Below are 15,545 nucleotides of genomic sequence, written 5' to 3' on the forward strand. Positions count from 1 at the left end.
CTGGTAGCGGCTATGGTCGCCCCATGTCTCCCAGAAGCGCCTCGCTCACTGTGGGGCCTGGGCCTGCTGGGGGGAGGCGCGCATTAAACTGAGACAGAAACGTGCACTGGGGCTGTGTTTGAAGGGAGGACCGGAGGGCTTCCTCATGTAAGAAGGGACGAAGCTGACAGATCAAAGGAGAGCAGATGCGCGGTGTGGAATTTTCCACCTGCCACTCCCTTATGGGGTGATGAAGGCCTTCTCAGGGCTGCCTCGTCCATGCCATGGATGTCTGGGTGGAATTGGTGTTGAATTTTTGTCCCCTTAGTAAACCAAAGTCCTCCAATTTCCACCAATTTTCTTACCAGCTTTTCGGGGATTAGTGAATCCTGTCAGAGGGAATTGTCAGGTTAGAGAAAGCCAGCCTCCCAGAGTCGGGGCCTCCTGGCTCAGCCTGGGTGTTTCAGCCACAAGGAGAAAGCTGCCACCCAAGCCGCCGAGATGGAAAGTTGGAAAAGCCTTCCTTTTCATTTCCTGTCTCCTTTGTCCCCATCCCATAGAACTCACTTAGACTTGCGCTGTTTTCTAACTTTGTCTCTCTCTCTCTTTTTTTGGTCTCAATTCTCTTCCCAGTTGGCTGAGAAAGCAGATTTATTCTGTGGATCAAACCAGAAGGAACAGGTAAGATTTATTCACATTTTTGTGGTTTTCTCGGGATCATTGTGGACGCCAATGTTCATTGTTTCTCTAAACATTCCAAGGGGGTCGGAGCATGTTTTGTGGTCTGGAAAGGGTCCCCTGGGGTCGCTTTACCTAGAAGGTGCCAGCCGCCGTGCTGGTGCTGGAGGTCGGGGGCAACAATACCTCCACCCTCGTCGAGCCTCGTTCAGGGGAAAATTGAAGTCCGTCTGCTGAGGGCGACTTTTCTGCCATGGAGCACTTGGACCTCACCATTTAGGCCTTCACATTCGAGCACCTTCTGTGTTCTAGGGAGAAACGGGATCCCCATGGCACCTGCCCTTCCTTCGTGGTGGGAGAGAGATTGGCCACAAAGAAGTAAACCAAGTTAAATAGTGATGCTCACCAGGGCTGGGCAGACATGAGATGGGCGATGCCATAACATGTAATTCAGTGTACTTGACTTGTTTCCTTAACGGTCCATCTTGGAGAGGCTCCCTGTGGGTACACACAACACTCGACGTGTGCCAGACATTTTTGTGACAAATGTGGTTTGTCCTTGAATGGATGCAGGAAATGACTGATGAGAAATCATTTCCTTCTTGGTGGACAGAGAGTCGTTCCTGGTCCTTGATTATCATGGTGAAGAGTGCTGCTATGAAAACCTTTGGGTTCACCTTTTGGTAAACTTGTGTGAGGAGCGTATGAGTAGGAGAAACTCCTCAAAGAGGAATACCAGCAGCAAAGCATTTTCCGGTCTAACATTTTGAAAGAGGTGGTAGCAATTTGTATTTCTACCTGTGGTGCAAGAGAGCCTTGGTTTCCAGGCACCTTGTGTTGACAGACTATGAAAACCTTTGTTCATCTGATGGGTGAAAGGCAACAATGCATTTATGCCTAAACCTGCATTTCCTTATCTATGGGTGAGGTCAAACATCCTCTCATGCCTTTTTTTTGTTTGGGTGTTGATCCAGTTCTTATCAATAATGTAGGGATAAAAACTACCATTTATTGAGCAGTCAGCATCCCTGGGACCCTGCTAATAAGCGCTTTACCATCATGGTGTCATTTTAGCCGCACATCAGACCTTTTTAAAAATTGTTCAATGTTTTTCCTTCCTTCCATTCTACACTAAGATATGTCAGGATCGTATGTGAGGCAACACCTGACCTCAACAGCTCTCCCGTCTTGTTCCTGAAAGTCTTTCCATCTGTGAGATGCCTCTGTGTCAGGCCAATGTTCTCCATCACGTGTTGATCTCAGAGTTTGGGTGGCCTCTGTGATCTCTTCTGTGCACCTCTGACGGGATCATTTGGAGACAGTAACCACAACGTGGTGAAAAGTTTAGTAACATTAGGTCAGCCAGCAGCTCGTCCATGTTTCTCTGTCCATCTACCCTTCCCTCCCCTCATCAGCGTTCACTGTGTGGTCCCACACCCTGGGCTACGCCCTGGCCTTACCCAGGTGGGTCATATAAGGTCCCCACAACAGAGGATTTTCTACACACTGGTCTCTTTCAGCCTCAGAGGTGGTGCCTCCCACAAGGGTTTCCTTTTTCTGTGGCTATGGGGTGATTCATAGTTGAGATTGGCACAGAGGTGACAGGTGGAGCCCTCCTCTCTGCACGCGGTCAGTGGTGGTACAGGGTTGTTGCTTTGGTTCCAAAGTGCGCTTCTCCATATTCCGTTGTCAAGATATGGAAGCCTCCCTTTGACTTTCTTGCTCTGAATGGATTCTTGCCAGTTCTTCTTGGGGATCTGTCTTTCCGTCGGCGGGTCTGGAACCTTCAGCAGAGAGGAAGTCTGTTTCTGGACTTGAGTCCTTATTCCACGCTTACCTCCCTCCCAGTGGGCAGAGTCCTCTGCTCCATTAACGTGTGGAAAACCCCACCTTTCCCGTGCTGCTGTGAGGCTCGCAGGGAGTTTTTCTGTAGGAGCTTTGACCAAGGTACCAATGAAGGGGCAACGGACTTCTGTTCTGCCAGTTTCCCCTCCTTTCCTGTCGCCCACGATTGATCCTGTTTCCTGAAGGAAAACAAAGGAGCCACAGAAGCAAAGCCTCAAGGCGAGGAGGCAGCTTTTTGCTGGCCCAGCGGCCGGGCCCAGCCCCCAGGCGTTTTCCTTGGCCTGAGCCCCCTGGTTCACTTTCCAGCAGCTGCAGAGGCAGATGGAAGCAGCTGGCGTTTGTGGAGAGCTCGCTTTGCATCAGCCATGTGCTGAGCACTGCACATACTGATGGAATAAGGATGCTTATGGGATGCTCCCAGACGGTGAGCCATGAACCCCTTGATCCATTTTATGAGGACACTGAGGCCAAGGGAAGCTCAATAACTTGTCTACACAACCCGGCTTGCCAGGTATCAGACACCAGGGTTGGAGGCTCACCCGTCACCACTTGATGTTGCTTTTTTTTTTTAAGATTTTATTTTTTCTTTTTCTCCCAAAGACCCCCGGTACATAGTTGTGTATTTTTAGTTGTGGGTCCTTCTAGTTGTGGCATGTGGGATGCTGCCCCAGCATGGCCTGATAAGCAGTGCCATGTCTGCGCCCAGGATTCAGGCTGGCGAAACCCAACCAGAAGATGCGAACCCAACCACTCGGCCATGGGGCTGCCCAACTGATGTTGCTTTTTTTTTCAAATTGTGTTCTTGGAAGCTGGTAAAAGGCAGAAATCTTCCCTTCTCCACTGTGACTTGTGACTAAAAATTATTTATTTCATTTGTTTTATTGTGGTTCAATATGCATCACATAAAATGTACCATTTTAAGTGTACGCTTCTGTGCGATTAAGTACATTCATGGTGTGGGGCTCTTTTCACTTGTAAACTGAAACTCTGTCCCCATGAAATGACAACGCCCATCTCCTCCTCCCTCAGCCCCTGGTAACCTCTAGTCTACTTTCTGTCTCTGAATCTGGCTGCCCTAGGTCCCTCAGATGAGTGGAATAATGCCGTATTTGTCTTTTTGTGACCGGCTTGTTTCACTTAGCATCATGTCTTCCTGGTTCATCTGTGTCACTATAGCCTGTGTCAAAATTTCCTTCTTTTTTGAGGCTGAATAATATTCCAGTGGGTGTATCCACCACATTTTGTTTATCCGTTCATCTGTCAATGGACACTTGAATTGCTTCCACCTTTTGGCTGTTGTATTGCTGCAGTGAACATGGGTGTTGACGTCCTTGCTTTCAGTTCTTTTGTGCATTACCCAGAAGCGGAATTGCTGGACCAAGTGGTCATACTGTTCAATATTTGGCAGCACTGCCAGATGGTTTTCCACGGCAGCTGCGACCGTTTTTCATTCCCACCAGTAGCGCACATGGGTTCCATTTTTTCCTACTTCCTTGCCAACACTTCCTTTCTTTCTTTCTTTTCTTGATAATAGCCATCCTAATGGGTGTGAAGTACTATTTCGTTTTGGTTTTGATTTGCATTTTCCTAGTGGCCAGGGATGCTGAACATCTTTTCATGTGCTTCTTACCATTCATATGTCTTCTTTGGAGAAATGTCTGTTCAAGTCCTTTGCCCATTTTACAATTTCACTGTATGATTTTAATCTTTATTCGACTTCCAAGCACTGACCCAGGGCTAGGTATTACATAACATTTTATTTTTCTTTTTTACACTTTCATTTATTGTTACCTTTTAAAAAATGCACATGGACTTTTTTAAATTATGAAAGTAACTCATGTCCATTATAGAAAATTTTAGAAATACTGAAAACTAGAAAAAAATGTGTATAAATTTGATATTAAGGGATAAACACTGTTAGCTCCAGCTGTAATTTTATTTTGGTGGATTTCCATTCTCAGCTTTGTTTTTTCATGTGTTCATTTTGCTTTGTTAAAATCCAGCTACGTGTGTGATCTTAATCCTGTTCTTCTTTAATTTTTAAATTTTGGAATAATTTTATATTTAAAGATTTTATTTTTTTTTCTTTTTCTGCCCAAAGCCCCCCAGTACATAGTTGTATATTTTTTTGTGGTTGTGGGTCGTTCTAGTTGTGGCGTGTGGGACACCGCCTCACTGTGGCTTCATGAGTGGTGCCGTGTCCGCGCTCAGGATCCGAACTGGCGAAACCCTGGGCCGCCGCAGCGGAGCGCGCGAACTTAACCACTTGGCCACGGGGCCGGCCCCCTAATTTTACATTTAGAGAGATATTGCAAAGAGAGTCCAGAGAGTTCCCAGATACCCCTTTGCCCAGTTTTTCCTAATGTTCACATCATACGTTACCATGGTATATTTGTCAAAACTGAGAAACCAACATTGGTACATGACTATTAACTAAACCCTAGACTTTATTTGCAGTTCGCCATTTTTTCTAGCAACATCCTTCTCCTGGTCTGGGATCCAACCCAGGGCTCACGTTACACTTAGTTGTTCTGTCCCCTTGGTCTCCTCTGATCTGTGATAGATTTTCTGTCTTTCCTTGTGTTTCATGACTTTGGCAGTTTTGAGGAGTACGTCTCAAGGATTTTGTAGAATGTCCTTCGATTTGTGATGGTCTGCTATTTCTATCCAGATTAGTCTGGAGTTATGGGTGGTCCGAGGTTGTGGGTGTTGGGGAAGGATGTCACAGAGGTGAAGGTGTTTTTCAGCACAGCGTATCAAAGGGGTCCGTGCTCTCAACATGGCTCGTCAATGGTGATGTCAACCTTGATTACCTGGCTGAGGTGGTATCTTCCAGATTTCTCCTTTGTAAGGTAATGCCCTCTCAGCTGTGTTCTTTGGGAATAAATCACTAAGTTCAGCCCACACTAAAGGAGGGGAGGATTAAACTATTTTCACCTCATGATAAACCCTAAGAACTTTTACATTTCATTGCAACTCTTCAAGAACATCATGTCAATGGCTGCGTCATAATTCAACCAAAGGGAATTTGATATTTGACTTGAAAAGTTGCTTTTTATTTGTGTCCAGTTTTTCCTTATGTTTACATTTTTACTGAATTGTGTTCAAATTGAACATATGATGTGACCCTCACGAGAAGGATTTTCGGGGTCAATGTAGGGTTCTCGGCCTTCGTGCTCTCACTCCCCTGTCGTGCGTTGGACGGATGTGCTGGGCTTTCTTTGAATCTTTCTCTTGCTGTTGCTGCTCACATAGCTGGGGGCTCCTTGAGGTCAGGGATGTGGCTGGTTCGGTCTTACTAGTGTGTGTTGGATAAATGAAAGTCCTCCCTTTTCATTCCTAGACATAATACCGGGCAAATGGAACATTCTAGTTTTTTGGAAGTCCTCCTTATGACATTTTCAGGCCTGGGGAGACTGAGTCAAAGGCCTGAATATGTTAATGGTAATCTTGGCCAGATTTCCAGAGACCCCTGTTTTTGAGCCTTTAGAGTTTAGTTGTCTCTTATCTGGGAATGAGATTCTAAGGAAATTTCTGTGGTCAATACCCTTTGAGAAAGCCCCAGAACCTTCTATGAGGCTCACTGGAATTGCATCCCTTAGTGTGAGGCTCCCAGGGGCCAAGTCCCACAGAGGGAACAGGGTCCCCAAGGACTGGTAGCATATTGTCTCCTGTGGACATTTCTTTCCCTCTTTTGCCCTTTGCCCCATATAAAGCTGAATTTGCATAAGCCCCGCGTTCACTTCCTGTTCTTCTTCAGCCTGACAGGGACACAGGGAAGACGGAGTTGGGCCTCCGGAGGCGGAAGTGGGTGGGGGTGCAGGTGGGAGGCAGGTGTGTGGGCGCAGTTCTCTCCTTCAGCAGGAATGCAAATAGGTTTCTTGCGGTTCATAGTTGTGGCTCCAGCACATTGGGACTGCTTGCGGGGCCTTTAGCCACAGGCCTGCACAGCCTCCCCTGCAGAGATTCTGCCTCGCTAGGTCTGCTGTGGGGCTCAAGAATTTGCATTGCTAACAAATTCCCAGCTGAGGTTGATGCTTCTGGTGTGGGGACCCTACTTAGAGAACAAGCTTCTGGAGCTGCACTGTCCCAAATGGTGGCCACTAAATCTAAATTAATAAAATTAAATAAAATTAAAAATTCAGTTCCTCAGTGGAGCTAGCCACATTTCGAGTGCTCAGTAGCCGCATGTGGCTAGTGGCTACTGCCTTGGACAGCCCAGATTTAGAACATTTCCATCATCCTAGAAGGTTCTGTTGGGCAGTGCTGAGGTTTGAAGCTCAGCTCTAACACCGTTCGTATGAGTTTGGACAGTTTATTTAATTTCTCTGTGTCTTAATTTCCTGTCTGTCAAAGAGGGATATTGGTTCCTACCTCCTAGGGTTGGTGTGACGATTCAGTGGGTTGATTTGTGAAAAGTGCTTGAACCGTGGCTGGCTTATGGTAAACACTAATAAATGCTTGTTGTTGGCATTATTGTAATAAGAAGCTGGGGGTGGCGGAGGTTTTGGTCCAGTCTCAGGGTAGGTTTCCTGGGGCCGCACCCTCGTCTGTTTGGTAAAGGCTGCCTGGGGGGCGGTGTTGCAGGAGCTGGGACCATGCCAGGCCGAGAAGGGAAGATGCACGTTATGATTGTTCAGTGATGTCTGTCATGGAAGCGGGGGGCCTTTCTGATCGATGGTGGGAGGGTTGTTTTTACCATCTCTTCCAAAAGGGATTGCCCTGGTTCCTAACCGGCTGTCTCAGGTTGAGCCCGCAGGCAGCGGAATCTGAGATATGGGTTTGTGTGAGGGAGCTTACTGGGGAGTGCGTGAGGCACGGATGCCTGTGGAACTGGAGGCTGGGGGAGGAGTGGGGCTGAGATGCAGTCACAGCCACGGCTTCAGCCGACCCCACGGGCAGCCCCGGGCATGGCCCCGCAGAGCTGTCCTGAATTGAGGCCAGAGGGCCAGGCGCTCGGACCAGTCATTGGATGCTGGATATGACTTTGTCCGAGGCACTCTCTTTATCCGATGACAAGTCGTGGACAGGGAGGGGGTAAAGTTGGGAGCTGCTGGCTTCCTGCCCTCCAGCAGCGGGGGAATCAGGGTCCCGGTCCTGGCTCGGGGTTAGGCAGTGCAGCACAGATCCACACGCCCAGAGGGAGGACTGGGGAGCTGGGGCATGGGTGGGCCATGGTGTGGCGAGGTCCTGGCGCAGGAGTCCAGTGAAGCTCTTTGGCTGCCGTCTTTGCTTGGGGCCCCCTTGTTCCACTGTAGGGTGGGACTTTTGGAGCGGGTGGGCTCGAATTTCCCAGTGCTCAGATTGTCATGCCCCAGGCCTGTGTTTGCTCCACTGGCCCCCAACCCCGCAATCTCTTTATTTCTGCATGTAAGAAGATTTCTTGGCCTTGTTTCCGCTTGTGGAAGTTCTGGGTCCCTAAGGGGACTCTGACCTCTCCTTTGGTCCTGCATGAGCCCCGCTGGGCCACTGGCTTGGCCAGACCCTCTCCCTGCCTCGTCTTACAGTGCCAGCTCCCGCTGCTCCTCTCCCTTCATCCTGCCCTGGCTCTTCCTGGACGCCCCTGGGGCTGGGTCAGAAAGGGAGTCTCAGCCAGCCTGCTTGCTTCTTGCCTGGCCAGCCCTACCTGGCCCATGGGAGGCTTTTTGTTGTTCTCAACATCTCTCTGGAAAAGCCCTTGGTGCTGGCCCTGGCGGTAGTAGGGGGTAAGGAAGCATCTTGCCAGTAAAGGTGTCTGATGTTAGGCAGACCATTAGACTAGAGGTGAGACGGCTGGAGGTGGGCACACTGGGATGGCCAGGAGCCCCACTCGGTCATCTCCAGGGCCAGCTGCTGAGTGTAATGTGCTGCTTTCTTCTGGCTGTACCAGCAGAGGCCGAGTTGACAGTGTGGAGGAAATGGGCCGTTTTCTGCCCACAGCCTGGGCGGGCTTCCTTCCTTGGCCATGCACAGCGTGCGTCTAGTCTGACGGCTCCAAGAACACGGAGCAGTGTTCTCTGACCACACCAAGGACCCTCCAGACCATCTTCTTTCCCTCTGCTGGACACTCGGCTCTGCAGCCACAAGGGTCGGGATCTCATGCCTTGACCCGCCACTCTAATCCCACCCCTGCTCACCGTTCATGCCGTTCCCCGGGAGGCAGTCAAGGGCAGTGGTTACAGAGTCTGACCAGACACTGCTGGAGTCTGACTCCACCACATACTAGCACCGAATCTCTCCGAGCCCCAGTGTCTTCGCCTGGAACATGGAGGTGATAATGGTACCCACCTCATAAGGTCGTTGGAACCTTAAATGAGTGTGTGTCCCTAGGACAATCCTGGTGTTGAATATGCATTATTTACGTTTCAGCTGTTATTGTTATCATTGCTGTGGTTGTTATTATTGCTACTGTTCTGTCTTTTGCCTGGAATGTGCTATCCCTCCCTTTCTTTCCTCCTAAAGTGCATCTTGTTGCCTGGCCCCAGTGAAGCACACTCAGGAAGATCTCTGTGATGTGGGCAAATGACTAGACCTTTGGGGATTTGATTCAGACTCAGCCTCTGCTGCTGTTCAGCTCTGACCTTGAGCAGTGCCCTCCCCGTCCCCCAACCCCTGCCCTTGCCTGTTCTGAACCCTGGGGTCGATAATGCATACTGTGCCGGGGGGCGAATGTCGTGAGGGGTTAGGTAACATTATTGCAGCCTGGCACACGGTAGGGGCTCAAATGAGGTTGGTTCCTTCCCCTCCCCCTTGCTGGCCTTCAGTGACCTCCCCTTGGTTTGAACCCCTGTGACATTTCATATCTGCAAAGGTTATCTGGTTATCCGAGACCGTGTTCTGCCCACACTGTGACTCCCCTCTCTGACCCTCGTCCATGGCCATCCTTGAAGGGTGGAGACCAGCCTTGTGCATCGAGATGTCACCCCCACCTTGAAACCAGGGTCTCTTGTTCCCGCTTCATGCTCACTAAAGAGCTGTTCTCTGGGTTGTCTCCTGGAGGGCTGTCCGAGGTGGAGGCCGATGGGCTGAACCCTCCATGGTTGAGACCCCTCGAGGTTGACGGAGCTGGGGTTTCCCTCTTTTGCAGCATCAGCCTCCGAGAGTTGAAGACCATCTTGCCCCTGGTCAACTTCAAAGTGAGCAGTGCCAAGTTCCTGAAAGATAAGTTTGTGGTAAGTTTCGGAGCTCGGCCCAGTGAGTTTGTGAACTCAGGGCTGCTTGTGCCTCTCACGTGAAGCCCCTGTGTGCCTTTGAGCTCCATCCAATGGTACCCAGAAAAGTCCTTCGCCTCCAGATTCATCCGTCTTAGTCCAGACAGAGGGGTCGTGTGGAGATCTTAGGACCATGTTCTGAATCCTAGCAGTGGACGTCATCCAGGAAGACGGTGTTTACCGAGCTGCTTGACTTGGAACATTTCCACCAGTCCAACTTTGCCTTCCCTCACCATCCTGCAGCTTATTTTCCTTCTAGTAATATGAACAAATGTGTTTCTTTTGGAAAATATTATGAAAGATTCCTTATGTAGGTTGCCAGGGACGTGGCATTTTGAGATGCAAGTCCTGGTAGTGTAGTTGTCAGAGTTGGCTCTTCTCTGCCCTTCCCCCAACTTCCCACCCATCCATCCTCCCTTCCATCCCTCCATCCACCCATCTGTTCTCCCACTTAACCCTCCCCCCACCCATCCCTCCATCTACCCATCCATACATCCCTCCATCTACCCACCCCTCAATTTATGTTCTTGTGTAATTAAGCTCCTGGTAGATCTGGGTCAGGTAAAGCCACTCCCTAAGTGACGGGATAGAGTAGGTCAGGTGGGGCTTTTCCAAACAGTGCAAGGCTGGAGATGTTGTACAGGCGCCCATTCTGGCCCTCAGAGAGATACTGACTCTTGTCAAAGAACCCAACAATGCTCCATCTCAGTAGCCCCAGGTGGAGGACTCACATGGCCATGTCAACAGCAGCCTCAGTCACAGGGTTCCTCAGCTGAAAAAGCTCATTCATTTTTGTACCAATGAGCTTCTGGAAGGGTTAACCTGCTTTATGGCTTATGAAGCCATCTTTTGACCTGCCCCCAACATTCCGACTAATCCAAGAAGGCAGAAACAGAGAAGAGTGGGGATTTAAGAAGAGAGGAGAGATGGGAGAGGCATTTACCATTGATCACCATTTTGTTCTTTATTGAGCCTTTACTGAGCAGGTGTTACATAGATGTTATCTGGTTTGGTTTCAGCAAAGTCCTAGGAGGGTGGTGGTGGTTCTGCCATTTTACGGATGAAGAAACTGAGAGTCTGAAAGGGTCAAGTAAATTGCCCAAAGCCATTGAGAAATTCAGGAGACAAGCCTTAACTGGAGTTGAGCTCTATCTAATTCCAAAGTCTTGGTTCGTTTGCTTATGCTTTAAAAATGACATTTAGATACATATCCTATAAATACATCTGGATTGGAAAGCATCTTCTGCCCCCAAAAGGGAAGAGTTCTGTATTATGGCTTTTGGAATTCTGGCTGAGGCTCTTCCCTTTTGGGGCTCAAGAGAAGAGTTCTCCTTGTTGGGGTCCCTTGTGGGTATCTTCTCCAGGCAGATAAATTAGGAAACTTGTGGACGCTTTGGATTCAGAGGAATGCGAGTCTGATTTCAGCCAGTGTTGTAGAAAAGCTGTTCTATTTCTGTCGACAGGGAGCAGGCATGCTTGTGGCGGACACCAAAAGTCCGTGTGGTCACTTTTTTTTATATTTACAGGAAATAGGCGCGCACAAAGATGAACTCAGCTTTGAACAGTTCCATCTCTTCTATAAAAAACTTATGTTTGAACAGCAAAAGTCGGTAAGATGATTCTTGAGCAAATGATCAAATGATGTTTTTGTTTCCCCTGTGTTTCAGAGTCCAGCATGTTCCTAAGAAAACCGCGAGAAGTGTTCGGTCTCTCTCCTAGACAAGGAAATATAGAGTGGGAATGGCAATGACACACCATTTTCACCTATTAGACTGGCAGACGTTTTTAAATGTGATTTTGGGGAAAATGTGGGGACATGGTGCTCACGGACCTTCTTGGTGGGAACATGAATGGCCATTAGTCGAATTGGAATTTAATCTGAGTCTGTTAAAGTAAAAAAAGTTCAAAGGACTCTCCTGCCTTGTCTCACTCTGGAAGGAAATTTATCAGATCGTTAATAGTAACCATCTCTGGGTTGAGGGATTTATGTGTGTTGCTTCTCTTTTTACTTTCATTAATTTTTTAATGAGAATATAGTTTTTGCTGAAGTTAATATGTTATTTTAAATTTAAATGTGCATGCATTTTGACCTGACAGCGGCATTTTGGGGACTTCGTTTTAGAGAAATCACTACCGGTGTCATCTTGGGCCAGCCACTGACCTCTCCTGGCCTCAGTCTTCTCATCTGTGCAATGAGGGTCCTGATTCTTGCCCCACCAGGCTCTGAGGAGGGCTGAACGAGGGATTGGGGGTCGAGAGTGCGGGTATTTTTAAGTGATGAGTGTGGAAGTTGCTAGGAAACAATTATTAATTGCCTTCTGCATGCAGGCCTGCAGGCTGGCCACAGGGCGAGGCCTCTTGATAGGTGACGGCTGGCCATGGGATTTTGCATGTATCTGAGGTAGAGAATTGGGAGAAGCATTTCCTGTCTGCCTAGATTGGGGGGAAACACATTATTTTATAGAGTAAAAAATTCAATTGCAGTGTGATCACTTTTTCCCGTATATGATAATTAGTTGTTGGTTTGCCACATAGAATAGAAAGAGTGTAGGCTTTGGGACTTGAAAGATTTGGATTCCAGCCCCAACTTGACCTTTGACCAAGCGATTTTGGAAAAAGCCCTCTTTTTCCTCTCACTCAGGCTGCTCTCTAAAGTGAAGGTATTGAATCAGATCATTGGTTATAAAACTTTTGAAATGCTATAAATCCCCTCCCTCTTTTTTTTTATGAAACCTTAACCAAAACCTCTGCTGCATAAAAACTGATCAAAACTCTTTTTTAGCTTAAAATCTGTGACTTTTGTTTATAATTGGTCTGGAGGACAATGAAAATGTTTTGATGACAGTGTACATATGAAATCCAGAAAAATGACGGTTCTTGTCTTATGCAGTTGATCAGGATTGAGAAAGCTTGATTCACTCAAGATAAGTAGCTGCAAATAACAATTTTTATAATCGTTTGTTGTGAAGTTTCAGGATGCTCTCTCCTCAGACAGATGACAGGCAAAGCTTGAGAATAGGGTTTGCACAAAGGTTATTTCACCTGCCAGCACGAGTTAACCCGTTGATGGGCTCCACTGTGAAAAAAATTCCACGTACGATGTATTTCAACCTGTGCTTTTTGTTACGGTTTTCTTTAAAACTAATGTGTGCGTGTTTGTAAGGGAAAGAGGAGAAAAAGAAATTGGAGTCAGATTTCTGCAGAATCCCTGAGCCGCCAGGGTTGCCCACTGTAGAACCCTGAGGTTGCCCACTGTAGAATCTAGTTTGGGAGAAACTCGTCTGGACCAGAGGTTGCCCCTGGTGGCCAGAATGTCACATTCCGCCTGTAGTCGGTTGTACTTGGTCTGTCTAATGGTTTAAACATTTTTAAAATGAATTGCCTACATTTAAAACTTGGGGGATTTCATATTAAGATCCAGATTTTTGGCTTGGCTTGAAAAAAATTGAGATGTGGCTATACATGGGTCCTGAGTTCCCCTTGGTGCCTTCTGAGTAGGAAGGAAGCATACAGTCTCTGGTTTGTCCCAGACCCCCTACTGCCTACCCAGCTCTCTCTACTAATTGATGCTGCCTTCCTGGCCCCAGAGACTTTTTCCGTCATCATTTTCTCATTTCCACCATTGGAGGGTATAACTTGCCAGTGGGGCCACTGGTATTTTAATCCACTGACTTGGAATTTGAATAACAAGCCCCCAGCTCTATAGTTAGTGGCCCTCTTGAGAAACCTCACGGCTCTTGTGTAGGTAAATGCTCCTCCCCTAACTGTTAGCATATAATTTCCTTCCAGGGCTCCTCACTGGCAGCACGAGGGCAGAGAAAAGCACTAGCTGCGTGCTTTTAGGGGCTCCGCTGGATTTCTCAGGTTCCTTGGGGAGACATGGCTGTGTGTGGTGATTGATGACCCCCACACCTAAATCCAGAGAGTGGGTTCCTGCTAGAGGTTTCCGGCTTGAGGTTGCCAGTTCCCTCTTGTGTCTGACCACCTGCTTGTGTTGCTGCTCTTAAGCCTTGAAGCTTCCAAAAGTTTGGCAGCGGTGGGAAGATAAGAAATTTAACTGCATGTGTGTCCCCATGTAATAACAGTATTATGAATAAAGATCATAAGTAACATTTCCTAAGTGTGAACTATATGCTGGCTCCCACACTAAGTGTTTTACATACATTTAATTCTCTTCACGGCCCTGTGAGAAAGCTATTGTTATGATCCCCATTTTACAGATGAAGAAACTGAGGCTCGGAGAGCTTCCTTGCTGGAGGTCATGCAGCTAGTAAGCGACAGAGCTAGGATTTGAGTTCTCCTTTGCCCCACTTTAGTGCCTAGCCACTGATACTTCTGTTTAATTTTTTAAACTTTTGTATTAAGGGAAATTTCAAACATATACAAGCATAGATAATAGTATAACAACCCCCCAGTGTACCCATCAGCCAGGGTCAGCAATGGTCAACTCATTGCCATCTTATTTCATCTAGGTGCTTACCCGCTTCCCTCTTCTCATGAAGGACTTGGAAGCAAACCTAAGATATTGTATTATTTCTTCCTTAAATATTTTAACCTGGTACCCAGCTTCATAACTCCTACTTTGCTGCCTCCCCACCAAACCTGCGAAGTCCTCGCTGGGTAGTGGAGGCTTGGGGTCAGGCATTTACAGGCCCTGATTATGAGTGAGGGTGGCTGACTCATTTCAGTCTTGCTCTTGGTCCAGGACTTGAGTTCACTCCTGTGTGATGAGGTGGTTGGGTTCCTGTTTATTTATTTATGTTTCTGCCCTTTGCCATTTCATATGATCTCTTCTTGGTACTCTCTAGTAGATTACTTTGGGAATGTGTTAGGCTTCTGCATTTGTTACGTGTGGCTGCCTAACAGTTACCACGATGCACATTTGTTCTCTCATGGCGTCTTGGGGTCAGGCATCCAGGCACACTTTAGCTGGCTTCTCTGCTTTGGGGTCTCACAAGGCTGCATTTAAGATTTCCACTGGGGCTGTGATCTTATCTGAGGCCCAGATGGGCAAAGATCTGCCTCCAAGCTCACGTGGTTGTGGCAGCATTCAGTTCCTTGCAGCCAGAGGACTGAGGGCTTTAGTGTCTTGCTGGCTGGAGGCTGCCCACAGCTCCTTAGTATACGGGGCTCCCCTGCGTGGCTGTTTTCTTCCTCAAAGCCAGCAAGACGGGTGCCTAAATTGGATGTAACATCATCATGTAATCACGTACACGTAATCTTGTACATCCGATCACTTTTGCAAGTGATAGGACTAATGCAAAGGTGTGAATACCAGGAGGTGGCAATCCTGGGGCCATCTTAAAACTCTGTCCACTATGGGTTCCCATGAACTCATGTTTCAGAGTTTCTCTCCAGCGGCTCACAAGTAATCAACAATCAGCTTGCAAATTATGTCCAGTGAAATTCAGAGAACAAATGCCTTCCCAACCCCAAAAGATGCCAGAGAACATAAATACACACACCGTCTGCCATCCCGTTACTATCCACCTGGAGTCGAATGCAGGTGTTTTCCGCTTCTGGTTTGCCTGTTAAAATAGAAAACAACTCTGCTATGAGTGTTTTTAAGGTGGCACTAATCTTCCTTTAGCGTTACTTTTAGGTAAGAGCAATATTAAATTTCCTGACCCTCAGTCTTGTCTGTCATATGGGGGTGACAGTGTCCATCCTCGTTGCTTGTTGAGAGGATTAAAGGAGCTCGTAGATAGCAGTCACCCAGCGGAGTGTCCGGCCCACACGTGGCCCCCAGACCATGGTATTTACTACTATCGTCAGCCTCTCCTTTCATGAGGCAGAATCACCCTGGGAGGAAGCGAGGGCAGCTGGTCTCTGGCTCTCCTGGTCTCTGTCCTG

General features: G+C 47.8%; 1 protein-coding gene across 1 annotated transcript in view; it reads left to right on the forward strand.

Moving 5' to 3' along the window:
• Positions 1 to 15,545, forward strand: part of PLCG2 (phospholipase C gamma 2) — a 144,504-nt gene that overhangs the window by 60,641 nt on the left and 68,318 nt on the right. The window contains exons 5-7 of the mRNA XM_046682466.1: positions 613 to 660; positions 9,569 to 9,653; positions 11,219 to 11,302. Of these exons, the coding sequence (XP_046538422.1) occupies positions 613 to 660; positions 9,569 to 9,653; positions 11,219 to 11,302 (217 nt within the window). The remainder of the gene's footprint in view (positions 1 to 612; positions 661 to 9,568; positions 9,654 to 11,218; positions 11,303 to 15,545) is intronic.

The sequence above is a fragment of the Equus quagga genome, chromosome 13 (genome assembly GCF_021613505.1).
Source record: "Equus quagga isolate Etosha38 chromosome 13, UCLA_HA_Equagga_1.0, whole genome shotgun sequence".
Lineage (NCBI taxonomy): Eukaryota > Metazoa > Chordata > Mammalia > Perissodactyla > Equidae > Equus > Equus quagga.